We start from the raw sequence: 25,027 nt of genomic DNA, 5'->3' as shown, positions 1-25,027 counted from the left end.
CACTTCTCCTTAGTAAATATTTACAGAGAAGTTTTACCTTTCTCATCAGAATGGGGGCCTCTGAAGGCTGTGTCCCAGCTCCAACTGAAGGTCCCTGAGAGAAGGGACATGTCTGCCCCTCAAATTGAAGCCGTCTGTGTCTCTTTCAGGCTCAGACTTCTCAGCCTGGGGCTGCTCATCACGTGTGCATGCATGTGTGCGTGTATGCCTGTGTGTCTGTGTTTTTCGGGGTGGGGAGTAGCCAAGCCTTCCAGCCTCTCTGCCTTAGCCAGCTGTCCAACTCCATGCCTGATCCCCCCAAGTGATTGAGGCCCAGGAGGGTGAGCTGAGCAGTGGGGGCTCCCTGGCTTGGAGGAGGCAAAGGCTGGGGCCCGGAACTCTGCCTTCCTGCAGGGGTAGGCCTTAGGGTGGGGCTGGGGCCCTTCTCTCCTCCCCTTCTTCCCAGGTCCTGTGGAGGGGGCAGCCCCCACCAGGGCCATGACCGCTTCTCCCTGCAATAAGTGAGGAGACAGCAGCTATTAATATAAGATGAGTTCACGGGCTCACAGCTTCTGCAGGCTGGAAAACAGGCTCCTGGGGCTGGGGGCTGCGGCAAGTCTCGTCTGTCAGATTTTCTCCTGGAGCCTGAAACCTGCCAACCCCACACCCCACAACTCCCTACATGCGGAGACATGTGTGCACACAGGCATGTGCACACAGGCACATATGTGGGGGCCCAGGTTCCTGGCTGTTGAGAGAAGACCCACACATGCACACATACCCAGACACGCACGTATGATCAGTGTGTCTGCACACTGGTATGAGCACCTGTGCACACAGATATATCACATGTACACAGACCATGTCAACCTCAGGTGCACATGTTCTCATGCAGAAGCACACACCTAAATGTATGCACATGCCCCTGCACAAATACGTACGCACACAGACACACAGCCTTGTATATACATGTGTGCACACAGGTCCAGGCACGCTTGCATACTCAGACCGATCTGCACACCACGGCACAGACACAAAACTGCCCGTGTGCATACAGATGGCATCAGAGTCATTTACACACATGTGCACACAGGACTACATTCAAGGACTTGTACATGTACATATATGTGTACATGCATGTCTTTTGCAGACAGTGTACAGTCACACAGGCTCCTCACTGTCAGTGTTCAGCAATCATGAATTCACAGGCAGACCCTTGCTTTCCAGCACTAACCGGCTGGCTCAGCCTCCCCTCCCCCCAGCCTCATGACATGCAGCTCAGGCTCCTGCCAACCCCAATGTCTGCCCTTGGCTTCCCACCCCCCGGGGGGGTCCCCAGATCCCTGATTAACCCCCTCACTAATTGGCCACCAGCCCCTTGACTTTGCTGCAGGCCTTCTCGGGAGCTGGGAGCGAGAGGCTGCAAATTGGCCAAGCAGGTTGGGTCTGGGGAATAGAATGCGAGGCAGGGCGGGGGTGCTATGAGCTCAGTGCTGAGCTGGAGCCAGGCAGGGTGCCCCTATACCAGGACTGGGGGGGCACTGGCATCGTACCCTCGTGGGAGGGCACTTAGGATTCACATGCATCCAGTCACCTGAGCCTTTGCTGCACGCACTTTCACGCACACTAGTCATGTGGGTGGACATGCTCCAGCCCATTTCACACAAATGCATGTGAACATTTGCACACACCCACACTCAGGAAAAACCCCATTAATCAAAATCTTACATGTTGATAAATTCACCTGTCAGATACACAGAGACCACTGATATATGTACATCCAAACACACTTCACCTAAATGCCCAAATGTGTCACATGTATACCTGCTTGCAAACACAAATTTACTTGCTATACATGCCTATGAATGTACACCTAGGTCTACCTGTAGGCATGTAAGAACATACATCCACACCTGTACATGCACACCCAGAGTGCAGGCATGTGTGTGCCTACCATGATGGACCCCCAAATAGCCACAGAATAAGAACTCCCACAGCCAGCCACCAGCTTTGCGGAGGAACAGGGAGTTTAAAGTTCCTGAGGTCTACAGGAAGAGGGGTGTGTGTTGGGGGCGGGGAGTGGTGGAACTTGCCTAATACCTAAGCCCAGTACTCCCTCTGGGTTCTCCTCAGCCTCGGGGCTCCCAGACGGGACAGAGGTTCTGGCTTTGCTTCTCTAGTTCCTGTCTCCTTGGCTCTGGGCCTGAGCCCACAGCAAGTTCTGCTTTCTTGCAGCCAGCCAGGGGCATTGGAAAGCAGAGGGTTTCTACTTTCATGCCTGCTGCCAACTTGCTGTGTGACTTTGGGCAAGTTGCTGTACCTCTCTGTGTCTGCCTTACCAACTGTAAACTAGGAATGAAAAGCTTGGTATTGGCTGTCCTTCCGGGATTGCCTGAGGAGTCCATGGGTTCATCTTTATGGATGTGCTTTACTCAGGCACACGTCTGGGAGAGGTTAGTTCCCAAGACAGCAAGACACGAGTTGTGGTGGGGGGTCGGTGTTGGGCAGAATACCTAATCCTGTGCGACTCCTCACTGAACAGGGGAGGGAGCTGAGGCCCAGAGGGAGCTGCAAGGTGGGAGCTAGAAAACCTGGCCTGACTTCTCAGCCAGGAAATCTTCTCCTCCTTAAATAAATACGCAGGGCATGAGCAGGTTGTGTGTGCACAATCCCCCAGGTAAGGAGAGGGTGTCTCTGCAGAATGCCTGCCACCATGATACCGAGCATTCTACCAGGAAGAGATTCTTTTGGGTGTGAAAGGCTTATTTTTTTGTCCTCTAGCTTCAGACCCCTCATAAGACACTTCTCCTGGGGCTAAGGCTGGCTTTGGGGAGCACCTGAGACATCTCCTAGCTTCCAGATCTAGGAGGGAACTGGCTGACAACCACCCTGGAGCAGCACTTACGGAAGCGGTGCCAGGTTGCCCTGGCCGCCAGGCGGCCAGGAGGGGGCAGTGAGGAGCTGGCAGAGGCAGCACAGGAGGGGTGGCTCCTGAGGACTGTGTGTGGTTTGCTTGCGCTTGTGATCCTGTAACCGTGTGCTGCTCTGTGCTCGTTTGCACAAAGATGGGATTCTGTGTGCATGTGTCTCCATGTCTGAGTGTGCACAAATGCCAGCATCTGAACAGGTGTGCGCATATACTGAAGCTGTGTCTGTTGGAAGCCCCTGCCCATACACAGGGAGACCACTGTGTTCCAGGCAGTTGAGGGCACAGGGCACTTCTAACTCTAAAGGTCTAGGATAGCAGGGCCCCCAGTCCAGCTCACTTATTGCAAAGCGAGAGCAAAATCAACCATCATTTATAAAACTAGGCACCAGCGGGTAGGTAGGGCAGTCTGTAACAGAAAACCTTTAACACACCCCTCTGACACCAAAGACCATGATCCTCGATGGAAAGATTCTGAAAATGGTTTACGCTGCGTGGTGGGCAGAACACGAGAGACCCCCGCGCGAACTGCAGCTCTGCTTTTGGTCGGCTATGCGGTCTTAGGCAACTCAACCTCTCCGAATCATGTTTCTCAAGCGTCAAGTGGGACCCTTGGTTGGTGAAATAAAGCATAGGCAGTCTCGGGCAGGTAGTAGTTGAATGCTTCTTCTTTTCACGACTAGCCCAAAGAGCTGAAGCTCCCAAGTGGAGGAGCTGGAATTTAAGCCAGACTCCCAGCTGCCCAGAACCACATTCCTTCCCTCCAATTCTCCAGCAAGGGCGGCTCCCGACACCACCATTTTGTCTTCTCCCAGGGCGGGCGTCTGGCTGCCTGTCAGTCACCGACCTCGGGAAGCCAAGTGCTGACTAAACACAGGCCTGAGCAGGAGGGTGGGGTGAGGGGCTCCACCAGGGCCAGCAGCTCCCGCGCCCCCTCCCCTGCACCCCCACCCCCAGCGATGAGCTCAGAGTGGCTGGCGCAGCACTTGCTGACGATTCAAAACTTCTGCCCCCTCTCCTGGGATGCCAGTGGGTGACTCTCTCGCAACAGCAGGCGTGACCAGCCGAGTCACCAACCCAGCTCCCACCCCTCTCCCGGGGCCGCCCCACACCGTCTGTCTGCTGGGCTCAGAACAGGGAGTCCACTCATCAATTACCCCCGGGGACAGCTACTCGCAGCAGCTGTGCTCGGAACAACCGTTGCTTCCTGGGTAGGTCATTTTTTTAGGGTCAGAAGAGAAACCCAGACCTGTCGCCTTCCCAGGCAGGAGAGAGAGGGGGCGTGTGGCAGCCTAACCCTTTTATCGGATTCCATTGTAAGTCGTTCTATTTAAGGTAAGTTGCTCGGGTCTGAGAGGCAGACAAGATGCCGGCCAGATGCTGGCAGGCAGCATCAGCATTCTCCTGCCTGATGTGAGGGCCCCCCCCACTGCCCTCCCCTGCCCCAGCACACCCTTCCCAGGCAGCTGAGGTGGCCTCCAGGTGCCCCCCCACCATGGGTCTCCTCCTAAATCAACACCCCCACCTCCCACACAGGGCGCACCAGCCAGAGGCAGAGGCCCCGGGCCTCCGAGCCCACCCACACCGACCTCCCTCTGGAGCTCTGGCCACCATCTGTGGCTATCAATGTTGCCCCCTTGGAACTGCTTCTCCCATTACACAGATACAAGTGTGCGCTCGCACGCGCACACACACATACACACCCCCCAGAGGTGGGTGCATGGTTACAAAGACTTTCATCAGATTATTTAAAATGTTGGCATTTATGTATTCGCAAGTATACATAAAACAATTACACAGAATCCTCAGGTCACTTTGGGAGCTAACGTGCTACACACATGAACCCGGCAGGGACTAACGTGAGCCCAAGCTTGGAGGCATAGGACTGAAAAACTGGGTGTCCTTCTCTTCTAAGGGCCTGAGAGCAGCAGGGGAAAGAGGAAAGGGTCACTTCAGGGGTCTGGCTCAGCCCCACTGCTCAGATCTCAGTTGCAGCTCCTGTCCCATCTTCAGGGGAAGGGGTCCCATCTTCAGACTGTACCCCACGACATACAAGCCTAGCCCCTAACATCTTCATGTGGCAAACACACCCAAGAATAATCCACTGGACCAGGTCCTTATAAATATATTTATATCAGAGAAAACAAGGCACTTTGGGAGCGTTACGGCTCACTCTCCTACACATACATCATTCTAGACAGAAAGTAAAAACTGGTTAGTTTCTCAAATGAGTTAACTGAGTAAAGTTAATACAATAACAAAATTGCTCCCTAGCCGTTCCTGAGGCACGGGATGAGGTGCATCTCTGGGCAACCCCTGGTATCCCAGGTCAGCTGGACCCCGGCAGAGCTCAAAGCCTGACGAGCCCAGGAAGCCTGACAACTCTCCTGAGCGAAAGCCCCTAGCCTTGGGGCACTGCCCTCCTCCCCAAGCAGGTGAGGGGGGGCTGCAGTGGGAGGCAGGCAGAGAGCAGAGCTGGGACACGGTGGGAATGCTTAAGCAGGGTCACCAAAGCCACAGAGACCTCAATCTGTCCGAGCTGGCACTGCAGAGCCGGAGGATCGGCGCCACGGGAAGAGATTTCACATTAGCCCTGACAACACCGCCTCAGCTCTGCGGTGACATTGGCCAGGGTCGTTTCTGAGGGGCACACGAGCTTCCGTTGGAGGCGAGCTGGAGCTCAGGCCAGCTGCTCTGAGCCTCCGAGGGATCGCTGAGCCTGCCCCCTCCCCATGGCTGCTCCTTTGGAATGTACTCATCTCACAACCAAGGCAGAGCCACAAGTCACTTCTGACACTGCCGACTGGAAGCTGGGCCCCTGGGCCACAGGAATGGGGGCAGGTCCCCTGGGCTGGGCCGAACAGGGAAGAGAGGCAGCTCCTTGCCTTCAGCCCTCAGAGTCCCCAGGGGCCATTGCTCCACACCCTCACCAGCCTCAGCCCAGTTTAAATAATCACTAAACGGCATTCTACAATTACAGGATTCCAAAGACACACAATTACCTGCACAGGGTCCTTTATCATCTTAAAGGGCTCTGGGTTTAAAGAAGCTTTTTTTTTTGGTGCACATATGCATAAGTAGAGCCCAGAGGGCCTCTCGGCTGACTGGGTCCCCAGCCCCCTGAGCTGAGGAAGCTTCGCAAGGCCGGCTGCTACAAAGCGCCGAGCTTGGCTGCATAGATTTTAATGAGAGCGTCAGGCAGAGCTGTGCTGTAGCTCTCCGGGACTTGCAGATCATTACCAAACCAGCTGTAGGATGAGAACACAGCACATCGAAACCCTAGGAGGTCACTGAGCTAATGATCTAATCCTACCTTCCGCAGGCAGTGCCCCTCCCCACCTCCTCCTGCCCCCAGCCCTCTTCCTCGGCAGGCTCTGTCCATTCCAGAAGCCAGGCCAACACCGCCCCCTTCAAGGTCAGAGCTGGATGATACGAGCACAGTGCTGGCTCCCCCTTTTCCAGAAAGGAGGGGGGTGGGGGTGATTCAGTCAAAGCCATTAGGCCCAAACCCCAGCCTGGCCTAGCCAGGCCCCAGGACTCCTATTTGGAAGAACCGCTGCCCTCTGCCTGCTGCCCTGGTCACTGCTGGGTGACAGCTGGGGGGCACCTTCAACAGCCATTTTAGAGCTCTGAAGAAAGCACCTTCAGCTTCCAGAGCGCACTGTGGGAGGCACGGCAGGGGTGCACACGGTCTGGCTCTCTCAGCGCCGGAGCCTGGTGCCCGCCCTGCGCCCAAGATGCCCTATCTGGGGAGACAGGCGGGCACACTGGCCTCTTAACGGCTCCGTCCCCATGACTGCATGCTCTCCTCGAGCTGGAGGGGCTGATGAGGGCTTTGGCAATTACTAGAACCATGTGCTGTGCTGGGGGGGAGACAGATCCTGTCTGTCTTTGTTTCAGGGCTTGGAGAGCTGGAGAAGCCTGGAAAAGCCGGTTTCAGCCTAAGAGGCTACACAACAGAAGAGAAGAAACCTCACTGCTAGCCAAAGCTGACCAGCTTTTTTCTCAAGAATAGCACCTGTGTATTAGCTTAGGGAAAAAGGGAGGAGGGAGGGAGGGAACATCATGGTGCAGTGAGGAGGGGAGCTGGAAACAGGACCCAGAGTCATCCTGCCTCTCAGCCCTCCTCACAGCTGCCAGGCCTCCCCACCCCACCTCCCCAGGCAGCTACCTGCGGCCGCTGCCAGCCTGAGGGACTGAAGTTTCTACAGTTGGCAGGACCTATGCTTAAACTGGGGAAACAAACGGGGGAGGAGATGCAGAGGAACTGAAAGCAGCACCTGTCACACTGCCTACCCTCTTCCTCCTCTCACTACTCTGGTCCCCCAAAAGGGCAGCTCTCAAGGCCAGGTGCCGGGCTGGTGACAGGAAAGGAGGGGGGCACACGACGAGAAGCGCGGCCACGAGGGTCTGGGCAGCACTGACAGGCCTGGCACAGGCCCTGCGCCCTTTTACTGGACTCCCCTCTGCGGGGAGGTCTGGAGCAGCGCAGGGCCCAGAATCTAGCAGGTGCCCACGATTTGGTCCCATAAAGCACAGGGGACTCGGAATCAGGAACTCCGGGCTTGAGCTCTGTCCCCATCCAATGGTGTGAACATGAGCCAAGTCACTTCCCATCTCCAGGCTTCAGCATCATTCAACCCAAAGACTTCCATCTTCTTCCAGTCCTGCAGCCCCGAGTCTCTGCTCAGCTCCTAACCGCGGCAGAGGCCCAGATCCCTGGGTGTCAGGGCTAGTTTGGTCATGGCTCCTAGAGGTTAGAACCGGGCTGTGGTGCTTGGAGGCACCTGGTGGCAAGGGAGGGGTGTTTGAGGGACACGGGAACAGCACAGTCCGGGAAGGAAGCCTGGGAGGGAGGCAGCCACCCCTGCCTTCAGAAAGGCACTGTTTCTGAGCAGAGAGGGGTGAGACATTTCTTTAGGGGCTTGATGGCTCCCAGAATAAAGGGCATCTAGACACAGAGAAGGCTTAGAAAAAGGCAGCCTCACCCTGCGGATGAGGACAGAGGGGTGAGGCACCGGGCCTGCGGCTGCTCCGCCCTCTCAGTGCACGGGAAAGGGGCCAGCAGGCTTCAGGACCAGAAGATGGCTGGCACTACGCAAAGCAGCTGAGGGCAAGGATTCTGGAAGACTACAGAAAATGGCTCCTGGGGGAAGGCACCAACTCCAATTTAAACCCAATCAAAGGAGTGTGCTTGGGGTCGTTCCTTCTCTTCAGTCGGCAACAGTCACTTGAAGGGGACAGGGAACATCCCAGCTACAGAACCTCAGCAGCCCCATGGGGCCTGACCCTGGGGAGACGGGAAACACATGGTGATTTGGAGGAAGCACTTGGGATATATCTTTGGTTGCTTCAGGGAAGGCTCTGGCCCCTTGAAATTCTTTTCTTCCTCCCTTTTCTTCCCCTTGGGACTGTTGGGGTAGGTATCAAAGAAGGCAGGTAGGAAAGAAAGAAAAAGGAAGTAGGCGGCAGGCAGAAGAGTTAATCCGACCATTCGTCTTCATCAAACTCAGAGGAGTCGTCTTCCGAGTCGCTGTACTCCACAGCAATGCGACGCGACAGGATGGTGGCCACATCGTTGCCCACAACATCCCGCTTCTCTTGCTCCCGCTGCTCCTCAACCCTGCGCAGCTGAAAGCCTTGTGGGAGAGAGAGAGAGAAGGGTTAAGAAGGCAAGTGAGGAAGAGGGAGTGGCCCCTGGTGGAGGTGGGTACTGAAAAGGACAGCTAAAAAGAAGGACGCTGGAGGAGAGTAAAGAAAGGGGGAAGCCGATGAGAAGTCAGACAGGCTTTATGACACTGTGGTCCCAGTGCAACAAGAGGGTCTGAAGGGAGCCTGCCATTCTTCCAGGCTCCCACGCTCTCAGGCTGGTGAGGATGGTACTTCTCACAAGGCTTTGCGTGAGGAGTGGCTGCCATACCCCATCTAGCAGGCACTCAGTCTGCCAAAGTCATCGATTTTCATGGAGTTAAGCTGCCTGAGGTTGTCTCCTCTAGACAACCCTTCAGTTCACTGAGGATCAAACAGAAGAAACCACTCTGGCCTCCTGGGACCAGAATCAGCCTCTGACAGAGAATAAATGCTTCACGATGGGAAGACGATGATGAGGGAGGGGAGGAAGGCAGGGTGAGAGGAAGGAGACATGGAGACAAGAGGGAAAAGGGAGGAAGGAAGGAGGCGGGAAGGTGGGGGAGAGGAGCGGAGAAAGATAGGAAAGGCAAAAAAGTGAAGGACAGGAGGTGTCTGAGTCCAGATGAGGAAGTACCTTCCAAGACAGTGATTCTTGGTTTTCTCTGGGGCACAGAATGAACGCAAGAACACACAAAGCATAAATTTCCAAGCAGTTCAAAGATCCTAGGTTAAGAACCCTTTACTTTAAACCAAGGTGGAAATAAATACAAACTTCTGCATTTCTTCAGGAGTGAAGCCTTTCTTCAGACTGATCTGAGGTCTGAAGTCCTAATCTCTCTCCACCCAGCAAAAACCATTCCCCTGGAAGGGCACAGGGGCCCCCGTCCGCCCTCCAGTCAGTCATCCCAGCTGCCCAGACAAGGCACCATGATCCTGGACCCACCACTGGGGGTTTACCTTGACGGATGGCTGAAAGCAAGTCGCTGCGGGCATCGCTCACAGGAGGCAAGGAGGACTTGGGCTTGGTGGTGTCAGATAGTGGCGGAGGAGGTGCAGCCAGCTGGCCATCTGCACCACTGAAAGGGGGTGGAGGGGGCCCTGGAGGAGGGGGCGGGGGCGGGGGCGGAGGTGCGCCTCCTGTTGGCTGGGACAAGGGAGGTGGTGGCAGAGTTGAGTAGTCAACTGCCGGCGGTGGGGGAGGAGGTGGAGGGGCAGCAAAATCGGGGTGAGGCGGGAAAGATGGGGGTGAAGGTGGTGGCGGGGTCGCTGGAGACCCAAATCCTCCAGGTGGGGGTGGGGGTGGAGTGTTTATCATCGGAGGTGGAGGCGGAGGGGCAGGTGGTGGAGCAAACCCGGGTTTGGGGCCTGGTGCAGAGCCCAGAGGAGGAGCTGGTGGTGGGTGGCTTGGGCTGACCACACTGGACCTTTTGAGTCCAGCTACGCCAGCCCCTCTTTGGTTACTGTCTGCCGGGTAGCTGAAAGGACAAAGAAAAAAGACCCACTATCACTCTCAGGATGCAAACACTCCCCTTTACGTGAAGCTTATCGATTACCCTAGGTTCATTCTGGTTGACAGTATAATTTCATTCTGGCTCAAACAGAAAGAATAACCTGGGGATGGTCAGAAATCCCCAGCCTTGAAATGGGCAGCTTTTTAAGATAATGAGCTTCCCGTCAGCAGAGGAGTTGAAGCAGAAATTGAGAAATACCACCTGAAAAAAAGTGGACTTAGGAGTTCTCTAACAGGTAAGGCTGGCCAAGACCATCTCTTAGGTCCCCCTCAAACCTTTCAGCTCTGCAAGGGAAGGTGCCCTCCTGAGTCCTCCTCTTAAGAGGAAGGGTCAGCTCAATCCTGGAGCCAGGACTAATAAGCCACGTAAGAACGAACCGAAATAAAAATTCAAACACCACCACCCACCAGGCTCCATTCCATAGGCTGTTAACATTCACCAGATCTTGTGAGGGCAGGAAACCCAAGCCAAGCTAGGCAAACCTGACCAGGGTACAGATTCAGGTGAAAGCACCTTCAGTGCTCCTGTGGAAAAACCTGAGAGAACGAGGGCCTGAGGGTCAGCAGAGACGGGAAACGAACGTGCCGCCAGACTTGACCCAAGTTGAGGGAGCATTAAGGCTCACCTCTCCTGGGTCAGGCCTGCTTGCCTGCGGCAGCGAGGTCTCAGGCCACGTGTGAGGCTGAAGGGCCTCTTTTTCCACCTTTGTGTCTGTCCTACACTAATAGCTACTCCTTAGGAAAGCATCCATCTTGGAATTTTCCACAGACCTTGGAGCCTCACTGTATTCGACGCGGCAACCAGCAGGAAGTGATTTGGGAGGCAGAAGGAGGTTTGGGATTAATGGTTTCAGACGCCAGGAATGGGGCGGGGGGGGGGGGGGGGGTGACAGCGCGGCTACAGGTCTCCATCGGAAGGGGCCTCAACATCCAGTCTCCGATTAAACAGTGTCCAAGGAGACAAATGTACCTTTCAAAGCTCTCACTCATTAGGCATCAGAAAGAAAAGTAACTATTTTTCCTCAGGAAACATTGAAATCTAACACTCCTCAGATCCCTCCCCTTTCCAGCCACGACATGCTAACTCTTCCTGTATACACCTCTGCCAGGGACACTGACAAATATCAAAATGGTCAGATCCTAAGTCTCATCTCTTTCTCCTTTGTTTCATTCTTCCTGGAGATTCTAGCCACAGTGAAATGTAGCAGAGGCAACAGGAGAAAAAGGCAACTACTTACTAGGTTCCTAGACAACTAGGCAGAAAGGATATTCAGTATTTTATGGACAGCAGCCGATTATACCACTTTATTTGATGCTGAGTCAGCGCTAAGCGAAAAAACAAGAGAGAAGCTGGTGACTTCTCTCTGTTCAGGTGTAGCCAGTAGTTAAGAACACAGGCTCTGGAGTCAAACTGGCCTGCTTTCCAATCGTGAGTCTGCTTCTTACTGGCAGTGTGGTCTTAGGTGAGTTCACTGACCTCTGTGCTTCACTGTGTACTCTTCTGTGAAATGGGTGCCTATCTCAAGAGGACTCTTGGGGAGGTTAAGTAACATATACAGTGTTTGGTATAATGCCTGGTACCTTACAGACAATAAATACCAATTATTTCTATTATCCTGACTCACTTGTCTGGAGTTACTTTAGTGGTCCTAGCCTGGATTTGGAACTTTTACTTTGTTCTTGAGTGTTTAACCACCCAGAGTAAATAGCAGAGATACCACTGTTTACCTGAATTCTGCTGGTGGGGGAGGCAAGTTGTCCTCAGAGAAGGAAGGAGAAGGTGGAGAAATGGAGTCTGACTGTGGTGGTGGTGGGTAGTTGCCTGCATCCACGTTCTCAACAGAGCCAATGCTGCCATTCTGGTACACCAAGGTGGGTGGATACCTGATAATGAACCCAATGCCAAAATTGTTATTTAAAGCCTGAGTGATACTCTCTTGCTTTCCTAAAAGAGCCCACAAAAAATGCATTTGATTGCTAAATATCTCCCAGACATTTCTACTCCCCCACGTTGCTGTAGCTGTAATTATTTTTTTTAATTTAATGGAGTATAGTTGATTTACAATGTTGTGTTAGTTTCAGGTGTACAGTAAAGTGAATCAGTCACACACACATACACACATATATCCACTCTTTTTTTAGATTCTTTTCCCATATAGGTCATTATGGAGTACTGAGTAGAGCTCCCCGCGTTATACAGTAGGTCCTTACTGGTTATCTATTTTATACATAGTAGTGTGTATATGTCAGTCTCAATCTCCCAATCTACCCCTCCCCTCTCCCAGATATTTCTGTTGGATTGTCTGTAAAAATGGAACTCAACCCAGCTTATCAAAATCATGCTGTTCCTTTCCTCGTGCTGGCCTTGTCACACCCAGCAGTTCTTTGAAATTCTTTCCCAAATGTTAGGAGCAGCCCAGATTCAAATCCCAAAGTCTGTCTTGCAGCAAAGGGCAAAGCCAGGCCCCAAGGCTAGTGAGCTGCAAACACGTGACTGGCACTCAGCCTGGTATTGAGGTCGGCAAGCCTCTGGAATACTCAAAGGCCAAGGAGGCATCTGACTGCAAAACCAAGCTGAGGATAAATGCAAGTTGCTATGTGGTAGTTGGATGCGGTTTCTTATCTTACAAACCAAGCTGCTGATTCAAGTGGGGTCCTAGGGCTGGCCTCATGAACACCTGTCCCTCATAGCACAGGGCCGTGGGCGAATTCACTCTGGGTGAACAGCAACAAACTTCCACACAAGCAGGAACACACCAGGCAGCAGCTAACAAAGTGTGGCCTGTCCCGCTCCACCTCGCCCTTCTTTCCACCACTGCTGGGTTATAAGGAACTCATCTAAAGTAGACCCCAGGGAGAACAGAGTTGGAGGAAACTAACTAAATCAAATGATGCTCTGACGTAGAAAATCCCCAAGGCCTGCAGCCCTGTAGACCTGGCACATCTCTTTACAGGTTCACCATGTAGAACAGCCTGGCAGCCTGATCCCAAACCTCTCGGACAACAGAATCACCATACACACACACACACACACACGTAATAGCTGGTTGGCACTCTGAACACACAAGCTGCTGGTCTTAAGAGTCACTGAGCCTTCCTATGACAAGGGCCTGTCTGAACAGGATGAGATCATGGAACAAAATGACCCCTTTTCATTGAGAGGTGAAGGTAAAGGAGGTACCCTCAGGGCTAATTCCCCTGCAGAAAGGTTCATTTTTTTCCTCTCACCATCTTCATCACTCTTTAAAACAAATCTCTTAATCTAGGAAGAACAAGTGTCAGAAGTGTCAAGATTTCTAAAAGTCAAGAATTTCATGGTAGAATTATTCCTAAAAGCAAGAACAACTCAACTCTTTCCTTTTATCATTCCTAGACACCCGGCATGGGCTGGCATGGTTCTCCGACAGCCAGGATGCAAGGTATTTAGGGGAAAAACCAGGGCAACATTTATGCCAGGCAATCTCAGCGACTTGGCTTTGAATGTCACACAGGTCGGACACCAGGATAAGCATCAAACCAAGCTTTAAAACCATTTACCCCCCCTTTTAAACCTCTAGTGTGATCTGGTATTGGGAAACAGGGTCAGACTGACATCTACTATTTCTCCACAGAGATATATAGCCTCACACTGGCTGCACGGCCTTTCCCACACTGTCTCTGAGGCCCGCTTTCAGTCCCTTGGCCAGCCTCTCTCCAGAGACTGACAAAGGCTGACTGAAAAGTTGCTTTGGTGATGTGCACAAATTCTCTGCCTGGCCTTCCCTACTCCCATGAAATGTCCAGTTCTTAGTCACGACCTTCGAATCAATGCTCTGAAGGCAAAGGACTCCTAAGACCAGTCTTTCCTTTGAGGCCCTCAGATATTGTAAGGGCACCAGAAGCCACGGGCTTTATTTTCCAGACCACTCTGGCCACCTTATTTAAACTGCTCAGCCTCTAGATTTTTCTTCTTGTTTTTAGCAAATTTTAATCACCAGATGGAGGTACTTTAAAGTAGCTGATTAGCAGTGGTATTGATTTAAGCCACACAGCCAGACTTCGGGGGTATGAAAGGTGTCACATCAGAGCTGTCAGACTGCTGCCCCCAGCTGCCCAGACCCTTCAAAGAATGCTACCAAGAGGACAAAAGTAGCACCTACCGAGAAGGCTTTTCTTTGGATTCCACAAATTCTTGACCCATCTTCATTTTCTCCCACTCTTCCTTACGTGTCTTGATTTTACGTGGGTTTACATTTCCTCGATTTGGATTATCTTTTTTTTCTTTCTATAATGAAAAGAAACAGAAAAGCTTAATAAACATTTCCCAAAGTTCTTCATTAAAATTCCACCCACCTTCATGGATATACACCCTAGAAATAATCTGCCTAGACAACATACAGTAACCACAGAACTTACAAAATTGCTGGGTTTAGAGTGACCTAGAGGTCATCTAATCCAAACCACCTCCTGGGCTCAAACACATTTCTTCAATCCTATACTCAAATACCTGTAGCAATGGAAATCTACCATCTTTCTGGGTAATTCATTCATGTTTTTGAGCAACTCTAACTGTTAGGAAGTTAATAAATAGCTATTTATTATTCGTTATGCCACAAAGGTCAGTCAAGAGAGAAGAGAAATAATGACAGCCATAGATATCTCGGACAGACACAAGGAAATAGTTAAAAAACAAACCCAAACAACTGACGGATTCTTCAGCTTGTGCAGCTGCACTAGCCCCTGGTGCTCTCTTAGGCCTCCCAGCAGCCATGCTAATGGGATTGTGAGGTTGCAACTGCTAGGTCATATGCTTACACACATCACTGGGAGTCTAAGGGGAGGGGAGCACCTCTACCAAAACTAGGCCTATGCCCCTACCCCTGCCCCGCCCAACCAGTAGTCAAGGTGTTAAACCGCTCCCGTTGCAAGTCAAACACTGTAGAGCCTTGTGCTGATCTCTGAGAAATGAGCTGCAAAGCTGGCGCAGAAGGGACTAGCCTAGCTCGAGTGTCCAGCAGAGTCAGGTGCAAATTGCAAGAGAAATAAATGGTGAATAGAAAAGTCAATTTCTAAAACTCAGCCTGAATATACTCAATTGTTAATAGTACTGGGGGGAACAAACACATTTTTGGTGTGACTTATACTTTCATCTTGGTTGTGCTTGGAGTGGACACATTTTTTTAAGAGTCTCACCTGGCATCCAAGCAAGCAGCCACTCAGAATGATTACTTCACATAAGACTGGCTTCCTTTTTATCCCCCCTCCACAATCGTGCCTACTGATGTGTAGAACAGAAGCCCCTTTCCCCTCACCCTATGCTTCCTCTTCTCTTTCATGATATCCTTGGTGTCCTGAAGCATCTTCTCCTTCCAAAGATCAAAGAAGTACGAAGGGTCTGTGTAGAATTTGAGTGCCTCTTTCCCATCATCCCTGGGATAGAAATGAAGACAAGTAGCTGTCAGTAGACAAATGAGCTCCCAACCAAATCCAATATTCCAAACACCTACCAGTTAGCAGTTTTTACACTGAGGAATCAAGAAGTCATTCAAATTGACTGCGTATTTCCTCCTCTATACCAGCGTTCCAAAGCCCCTGAATGGCATGGCACCTATTACTTATCTAGCTTTTTAAGAACCTTAGCCTTACTTTCAATTCCTGGTGGAGGAATCTGCATGGTTAGGGCAAGAACGGTTTATAGCAGCAGGCATCCTGCTTATGTCTAATGATCTCCAGGGCTGCAGACATCTCCCCAAGGACACTCGGATATCTTGGCACATCAGATGGGATTTCTGCCACTGACTCCCCCTACCACCATCAATTGCCCAGGACTCTCCAGCAAGCATTAACGGCCTCCACCCACCCACAACCTGTGTACACATGCACAGCTTCACATGTGTACAGACGTATGCACATACACACGTGAATGTGTATCGCGTGTGTAGCTGTCATTCCTCTGTAAATACAGGCAACCACAGCACTTCACCTACTAGAACAGCTCAGCATCCGCCCCCCATCGCCCAACCACAAGGGGGCCCCAGTGAGAAAAGACAGCCAGCTGTTCTATGACCACAAGATTTAATTACCAGCTCTTAGTAGCTGTGACAGAAGAACAGGGTGAGCTGATGAGTGTCAGTATAAGGGTCATCCGCCAGATTCAACGACCCTGGCTGGAATCCTGAGCTTTGGCATGGCTAAGTCTCTCCCCTTTTTCAGAAAGCATGCATTTAGGGATGGATAGTTATTTTAACACTATTCTGAACTAAAACGAATTGGAAAGGTAGTTCTTTTCTGACCTCCAATCCTATCACAATACACAGAAACCAGTTCCAATCAAGCACTAATGATTTTTATATTAAATCTGGTTCTGAGTTAGCCACATCACTCATTTCTGTTAGGCTAACTCCAGAAAACTGAGAAGAGAATGTTAAAAAGGAAAATACCCTACATTAGCTGAAAAATAAACTTGTCTTACCATACTCCATTCAATACTATCAAGTGTATAATCCGTTCCTCTCCTACAAACCCTCTGCCCAGATCCAACCAGACTCAACGATGGAGGCTGCAGAGTCAGAGCTCTGCCCTGCCATGTTAGCTGGCCCCTTTGAGAGCCAAGGGGCAGACATAATTTCACACAGTAATAACAAAGGATAGGTACCACGCACTTTCTCTGCATCTGTGTGAGAAGTGGCCATGTTCCTATTCTGGCTCTCTGGATCAGGTGGGTGTCCTTGAATTTCACACACACACACTCTCTACTTTGCAGTACACCCATGTCTCACAGAAGACATCTGCCTCCAGCTATCTGTAATTACTTTTACCTGTTCCAAAGATATTTATGGATGCGAGCAAGATAAATATTCGCTTTCTGTCCCTGCTTGGAAGTTTTTTACACAGTAACACTACCAGACCAGACCACTAGAGGGGAGGGGCTTTAAGCTGTCTATAAGGCTACCTTTTTCAAGTCCAGCCATAGCACTGTAGGTCCTTTCACAGGGGAATGTTGAAAGGATGTTCAAAACAAAGTGAACGACACTCACTTGGAAGAATGCCAATTATTCCTTAGGCTCTGGAAGGACCCTCAGGGCCCAGAGAAGCCAGTCCACAAGGCTGGCCCCACTAACACGCCCAAACATCTGGTAATCTAGCGGTTTCAGAGTAAGTGGGAGCCTTGCTAAAATGTTGCCCCTGGGATGCAAGCTATAGGACTGCCTTGTAACAAAGTCCTTTTGGTTCTATAATAACTAAATTCCTTGGATGGAGTCCAAGACGGACTTGGCTTATACCAAATTAAACTCTGCAGCATAAATGCTATAGCAAACTTTCAATATTATATATTATATTCAATCATATTATATATGTTTCAGAAACCGAACAATAATAAGTGACACCTGTTTATATGGTAAATGTTAGCTTCTTCCACCACAAGCAACTCTGGGGTAGGTAGTACACTTTTTGATATAATCCTCTGATGTACTCAACATCTTTAAAATGACAATCTAGTGTTGTTAGCCACAGGCTGAAGAGGGGAGAAGCTAGCCAGGTTACCTGTAAGGGGTAAGATTGTTGAGAGGTGGAGGAGTATCACAGGTATTGTATGTTTCCAAAACAGGTACGGGGAGAGAGTTTCTGTCAAAGAGCTTCTGGTCTTGAACAGTAGAGCTTCTGAAGGCCTTTCGGGTGTTGATTCCCTGTAGTGATACTGAAAGAAGATGGAAGGCATTAGAAAATGGACGACAGGCTATCTGAGCAAACACTGAGTCACGCCAGCCGGAGAGGCCTCAGCTGCTGCGTTTCTTGGCTGCGGCTGTCTGCAGCCGGGATTTTTTTTTTTTTTTCTTCTCCCCCTCTGGGGAAGCCCCACAAGGCTGTCAGCAGCCCAGCCATTTCATGACTGAACAAAATGAGGCAACACAAAGGTTTACTATGTGGCCAGATCTAGCAGGCCCCTCCTTAGGAGGACTGAATCTTCCAAGTACTTTTATGGTAGCAAAACAAGACTGGGGGGAAGGAGAATTTGAGAAAGAAGGAATTGGGGAAATGGGAGAAAGGGAGTGTGTGGAGGTATGGTAGAAATGAAAAGGTTTCTTCACATCACCCAGGTTTGTGTCATTTCAAAGAACTCCATAGGTCTCTGTGATTTCCCCTCTCACTTTTTTATAAATCAGGGGAAAAAAATCTAAGCAACTGCTCAGCAGAGCCTGCAAATGCTGAGCTCAGCTTCCTTACCTTCTTCTTCCTTGGGATCCAGCTGAGTGACTTTAACTTGTAGGCGGTCGACCCTCTCAGCAAGGGAGCTTACCCGAGAGGCAAAAGTATTTGCCTGAGTAAAGAGCTCTCCAAAAATGTCCTCGGCATATTTACCTGAGAGAGCAAAGAACCAAGTCACTAGTGCATAAAAGTGACAAAAATGGTCAGAAAAACTGGCTACTAAAGACTGTACTCCCCACCTCCCAAACACACAGGGACCTCGCCTCTCTAAGATGGTTCAGTCTACAGGAAGAGCTTGTTCTTGGAGACAGAGATACACCCTCCAGAGCCTGGGCAGCCTGCAGTGTGCTCTGTAACTAAGAGTCTTCTTGGCAAACTGAGCTGTCATGAGCTCAAAGCAAGCTGAGTAAAATCAAAAGGTGTAATACAAAGAAACATCTAGAAGAGTGGATAGTAAGTCTGCATATTTGCCTACAGCCCTTAGCTGTTTGCTGTTCTGTAAAAGTACCCTCTGAAAGTGGTTCTGGAAAACAAACTGTGAATTAGTTAGTTAAGTGTTTACAATTAACATAAAAAAAAAGAAGTTACATCCTCAATGGAGCCCCCAAAATATGTTGAACAACCATGATGAGATGTGGTATCTGTGAGAGGCCCTGAACTGTCACTAACAACTCCTAGTAGAGACTAACAACTTCTTCTAAAGGGTCAAAAGGTGATTTTATGATTCATAAGCTACAATTTTGAAAGTCTTTGCTTTAGGTTATAATCCTTCAAATCTACATGTCAGGGAACAAGTGGAAAGCTGAAACATTCAAGCTCTCCCTGAAAAACAACATACCAGTGGTCTCATTCCACAATGTCTTGTTTTTTAGAAAAAGAGCTCCGTACTTTCAACCCTGGAATGCAAGGAGAATCTGCAGCCAAGGAAATGTAACAGCAATCTGACACTGCCTCCACACCGTCATTCCAAGCCACAAAGCACATTCTTGCTAGGAACTGAAGAGTGGTGCGTACGAACAGACATACCATCTGAGGGTGTTACTTGCAAGGTGAAGGCAGGCATAAGTGACTGCGCCCAACCAACAGATCATTTCTTTGAGAATTATTTAAGGTAGATCTGATTTTTAGCTTCTAAACTACATTTATGCTTAGTCCACACCTGAGGGGGAAAAAATTAGTTCAAAAGGCCAAAACTTCACCTTGAGGGTGAACTGCAGCTCACTCACCTTCCCAGTGTAACCTGAAGAGTAAGCATAAGACCAATCAACACCATATTCTGGATTGCTAGTAGATTTAGTCAATAAGGAGTTTCTAATCAAGAAAGAAGCAAGTCTTTGCATACTGAATGGTTCTGTGATCTAAACAACCATGGGAAGCTCCTGAGCTCAAAGGACTCAAACTGGCTAACAAACTGCATTTCCACTGTGCAGGCTGAAGATTCCTATCTGATCCCTGTCCATAAAACGGCTAAGTTCCTATAAGAACCATACTGTATTGACTCACAGATACAGAGAACAAACTAGGGGGGAGAGGGAAGAGGAAAGGGACAAGATAGGCTAGGCGTTTAAGAGGTACAGACTACTAGGTATAAAATAAGCTGTAAGGATATATTATAGAGCACAGGGAATATAGCCAATATTTTATAATAACTATAAATGGAATATAACCTTTGAAAATTGTGAACTACTATGTTGCACACCTGACACATATAATATTGTAAATCAACTATATTCAAAAAAACAAAAAACAAAAACCATACTGTATCATGCTTGCCTAGGTAATGAAAGACTGACTGAGAAACACACAACATTAGTATGGAAAGTAACAAAGGCTCAAAAATATCTGGTAACCAACCAACTGTTCTGGAGGAAAAGAAAATCCCAAGTCAACTCACCCTTAGATCACCCAAGAGAGTACCCAGGACTTTCCGTGCTCCTCAGTGAAAGGAGCAGTGACAGCAGGAAGAGCTCCTGTGATTTAAGATAAAAATCATACAAAGAACTCCACCACACAAAAACGGTGACACTGAGAATGCTACTTGAAGGGGCAGTGAGGCGGCGTAAAGGCTTCCCCATTGTCAAGCTACCTCAGGACTTAAGCATACTTAGAACTCAAGACAATACATGGAAGAAGCATTAGTCTTCAAACCAGAAAGTCTGAATTTAAGTCTCAGTTCTTTATCTCTATCCTTGTCTTACTGACTCTTCACCAAGTCAAACTCTCAGCCTCAGTTTCATCATCTGTGAAATGGGGACAACTGTATCTATCTCACCAAGTTGTCATAGGACTAAATAAGCCCAAATCGTAAACAGTTATATAATGAGATTTGGCCTTATACTGATGACTTTTAAGAGTATCAATATCTCAGTATCTTAAGACTTAAACGCTTGAAAATGAAACTGAAATTCACTCAGTTGTGTCCAACTCTTTGCAACCCCATGGACTCCACAGTCCATGGAATTCTCCAGGCCAGAATAGTGGAGCAGGTAGCCATTCCCTTCTCCAGGGGATCTTCCAATTTAAAATATAATTCCAGTTGGTAATGTGATAGTCCTGCTCTGTAAGTACTAAAAAGTACTCCAACCTCTGAAAACAGGAGTGTGATACGTACATATCTTGTTCAGAGTTAATTTCATTCATTCAGATTACCAAGACAGATCCACTATCAAACCAGGACATTCATAATAGACGTCTACCTCATTCTGCAAAAGATACCTTAGCAGTAGAATTTTTCAAACGAAAACAAATCTTCTTAATGACCCAAGAGGAGGTTCCAATCTCCTAGGTGGTCAGAACACTGATTCAGAAGTGCTGGTTGGCTGCACATTTTCTAAGACGTGGCAACCTAATACGTGAAACGCCAATCTCACTGCCCTGAGGGAAAATAAGAACTCTGGATATGCTATCAGGGAGCAATCCATGGCTGTGAAATTTTTAGTTTTGTGCTTCATGCATTCCATAATCAGACTTTCCCTGCTAGACCAAGCACTTCCGGCTAGAGTATATAATACATGAGGTCAAGGTCAGGAGCCTGAAGTACGCAGGAGCCCATTTCTGCACCCTTCTCTGCTGGATGTAATCCTAGTCATCTTTCAAGGTTCGGTTCATATGTAACCTCTTTAATGAAGCTTTTCTTGACTCTCCCTATTCTTGCTATGTTCCCACTCCTCATAGGAAATATTCCTTCTTTCCCTGTATTCTCTGTGCACCAACAGCATGGAAGGGTAGAAAGAATAGAAGCACAAATCATTTAACAAATATTTACTGAGCTCCTACTGGGTGCCGGGTACTATACAAGATAGACACTGGGGTTCAAGGAAACCACACATGATTTCTGCCTTCAAAAAACTTTTAGTTTAGTATAGGAGATACAGACAATTTTTAATATAATGTGGCAGGTAATATAATACAGGCAAGTAATAGGATCTCAGAGGAGTACTCAGTCCAACCTGGAGGAGATCCCTAAGCTGGGTCTTGAAGATCCTCTACAAAAATGGCAAGGGCTCTCTAGCAGTGGGAACAAAGGCGCCGTGCGAAAGTGTGAAGAGTATATGGTCTGTCTCAGAAGCTATGAGTAGTTGGCAATTCATCTTTTTTTCCTTCTTCCTCCCTCCCTTCTTTTTTCCCTTTTTAATTTTAAAAGAATCTCTTTAAAAGATTATAAAATGGGAGAAAAAGATGGACTGCAGAAAATGAGGCTGAAAAGAAAGGTAGGTCTTAAAGTCTTGAATGCCAAGTGAAGGAATTTAAAATTAAATAATTTCATAGTGAGGAAGACGGGAGATAAAATACATAGCTAACAATTATGCTCTTATTTTAAAAACATTTTTAAATTGCAAAAGTTAACACAGACTTAACTTATAAAAATTCAAACAAATCAGAATCATGAAAGTAAAAAGTCAGATTTTAGTTTTTGGACAGACCACTCTGGCAAGAACATGTAAGTTTAAGATTTAAAAGATTTTACACAATTTTTAGGTTTATAGATTTAAAGAGGTTGATCAGAGAAAGGGAAGCCAGAGGTGGTCTAAGAATCGTTTGGTGAGTGTTCAGTTGGGCTGCCCTGGTGGCTCAGCGGTAGAGAATCCGCCTACAATGCAGGAGCTGCAGGAGACGTGGTTTCGATCCCTGGGTCGGGAAGATCCCTTGGAGAAGGGCACAGTAACCCACTCCAGTATTCCTGCCTGGCGAATCCTTGGGACAGAGGAGCCTGGCAGGCTACAGTCCACAGGGTCACCAAGAGTCGGACATGACTGAAGAGACTTAGTACGGCACAGCAAAGGTCTAATGCAGGGCAGTCGTGGGAGAGCCAGGGAGCCAGGGAGCCAGGGAGCCAGGGGGCAAGCTTAGAAACTCTTAGGAAGTCTGACTTTGCCTCTCAGTGGCTACTGTGTCTGCAGGCAAGTTACCTTACTTTTCTGAGCCTTCATTTCTTCACCTGAAAAACGGGAATGCCAACTTCTAACCTCAAAGGATTATTAAGAAGATTATATTAGATAGTCTATATGTCAAGTGGAGAAGGCAATGGCACCCCACTCCAGTACTCTTGCCTGGAAAATTCCATGGACGGAGGAGCCTGGTAGGCTGCAGTCCATGGGGTTGCTACAAGTTGGATACGACTGAGCGACTTCACTTTCACTTTTCACTTTCATGCATTGGAGAAGGAAATGGCAACCCACTCCAGTGTTCTTGCCTGGAGAATCCCAGGGACAGGGGAGCCTGGTGGGCTGCCGTCTATGGGGTCGCACAGAGTCGGACACGACTGAAGTGACTTAGCAGCAGCTATATGTCAAGATCCTAGTAAAACCTGGCATAAAGTAGGCAATCAACAAATATGAGTGAGATCTCTTCTCACCCTCTCTCATTCTCCCCTTATTTCTTTCTTTCTCCCCTGGTAGATTATGAGCTCCCAGAAGGCAGAGACCACTTATTATTGCTGTATCCTCTCAGCACCTGGCACATAAAATATGTTCAATACATGTCTACTGGATGAATAAAGGGTCAGCCAGCTCTACGATGTGAGAAAATCTTATTTCCATAAGCACAGGCCAACCCTGGCCCTCAGATGAACTTCCTCAAGATAGGAGTGCCTGATCACAAGTGGGAGAGTGAGCAATGGCATCCAGCAACACTGCGCTGGAAAAACACCTGAGAGAGACCGTAACTCCTGCTGAGAGAGAAGAAGACGCACCATTAGCTAGATGTCCTTTGTCCTACAGAGAAGGAACCCCTGTGTGACTGACTTCCACCCATTTGGCCTTCTCAGGGTGACAGAAGCAGAAAGGATGCTTTTAAGGAGCAGTGAGGCTCTCTGCAGTCTTCACGTGCTTCCCTGTCAGTCGTACTGCTGTGGCACTGCTGTCAACGGTCCTTTGTGTAAGACAGACACTGGCAGGGTTTCATTTCTTTCCTGACGCCCCATCCAGGTTTCCCTAAGCCCTGGATCAACTGAGACGGCCTCTGAGCTGGGTGACGGCTTAGGAATCTCAGACCCCATACATCATCTGGTCACAGGCTCTATCTCCTCAGGCCCCTATTTCCAAGGCAGGGGCTATTACTATCTGGGGTGGCAGGGGAGAGGGGGGATGCAGGCTTTCTTGATATTCCACTGCTTTCACGAAAGGCAGTGATGCGACAGGAGGGTTAAATGTCTGAAATAATTCACACTAAGATGCTTTTGCTAAGGAAGATCACTAAAATGGCATTTTGACAGAGGTTCTTATGGGAACTAGAACGGCACTAGACAAATGCAGAGCCTATCCAAGCATCTGCCTTTCCCATATCTCGGCTCCAAGCAAACAAAATCCGCTCAATTCAGAATGAAATCCAAACCCAAGCATGTACCCCACTGAAGGCAGTCTCATTCATTCTTAGCAATTAAAAAAAAAAATTACAGTTGAGCTGGCTTTCCCTCAGCTTCAAAATAGACTAGGTTAACCCCCATCTTCCTCCTAGAGAAGAATGGCTCCAGCTACAATCTGTGTCACTGTGTTCACACAGCTTGCAAAACTCCCAATACCCCAGAGACTACAGAAGTAATTTGTACCCTGAACTTAGACCTGGGGGCTTGCAGCACAATTAAATGTGTACCAGGGTAGACAAGTCAGCCAGAATCTCTCTGAATGTGTGTTTGCTTTACTCCTCTTTGTGAAGAAAGGTTGTGGGGGGGGGGGGGTGGGTTGGGTAGATAAAGACTATTGGTACATTTGAGGCTTCAACAAAGTCAGGCTACATCGAATAGCTTGTGCAATTACAGGCACATTCCCCAACCCAAGATACTGCTCTGTGAACCTCCCACTTTACACAGAGAATTCTGCTCTGTCATTCCATCTGCAGTTTCTGCTGCAGCCCTTCCTGCCACCCTTCCCACAGATTTCTTTTGAAGCAGGTGGAGGGGGAGGTGGAGGGAACCTAGAGGGTGGTGGTAGATGAAGAAAGGGTTGAGGGGAAGAATCTGTATAAACAGAAGCCTCTCTCTGGGGAGGGGTGAGGGTGGGATAAATTTTCGCACTACCTAGGGAAGGCAGATGGGGGAGAACGAGGAACACGGAGAAGGGGAGGAAATAAAGAGCACCAACGACCCCTGAGGGCAAAGCACAGGCTCTCTGCGGCACTCACTCAGGCTGCCCAGCTGTCGGATGACATTTGCCAGGGTGATGTTGGTCATGCATTCCAGCTCGCTTCTAACGCTAGGCAACGTCTGACGGCACAGGTGCCTTGGCTCGATGTTCCTCGTTACTAACGGCATGGTGGACCTGCTTCAGGCAATGTTCTGAATGATGAAAAACAACCTA

The 25,027-nt window shown here is 49.1% G+C and overlaps 1 protein-coding gene across 4 annotated transcripts in view; it reads right to left on the bottom strand.

Annotated features, from left to right (window-relative positions):
- Positions 1-4,661: 4,661 nt before the first annotated feature.
- The window catches only part of WASF2 (WASP family member 2), a 73,876-nt gene continuing 53,510 nt past the window's right edge, over positions 4,662-25,027 (bottom strand). For all 4 annotated transcript variants that reach the window (XM_052658321.1, XM_052658327.1, XM_052658334.1 and 1 more), the window contains exons 2-9: positions 24,852-25,024; positions 18,252-18,386; positions 17,571-17,724; positions 15,338-15,455; positions 14,186-14,310; positions 11,775-11,930; positions 9,494-10,011; positions 4,662-8,544 (exon numbers count right to left, since the gene is read on the bottom strand). In XM_052658321.1, the coding sequence (XP_052514281.1) occupies positions 8,387-8,544; positions 9,494-10,011; positions 11,775-11,930; positions 14,186-14,310; positions 15,338-15,455; positions 17,571-17,724; positions 18,252-18,386; positions 24,852-24,981 (1,494 nt within the window). In that variant the 5' untranslated portion in view covers positions 24,982-25,024 and the 3' untranslated portion in view covers positions 4,662-8,386. The remainder of the gene's footprint in view (positions 8,545-9,493; positions 10,012-11,774; positions 11,931-14,185; positions 14,311-15,337; positions 15,456-17,570; positions 17,725-18,251; positions 18,387-24,851; positions 25,025-25,027) is intronic.

This window comes from Budorcas taxicolor, chromosome 2 (genome assembly GCF_023091745.1).
Source record: "Budorcas taxicolor isolate Tak-1 chromosome 2, Takin1.1, whole genome shotgun sequence".
NCBI classification, from domain to species: domain Eukaryota; kingdom Metazoa; phylum Chordata; class Mammalia; order Artiodactyla; family Bovidae; genus Budorcas; species Budorcas taxicolor.
Note: the sequence above shows the minus strand (reverse complement) of the source record. Positions and strands in the feature narration are given on the sequence as shown.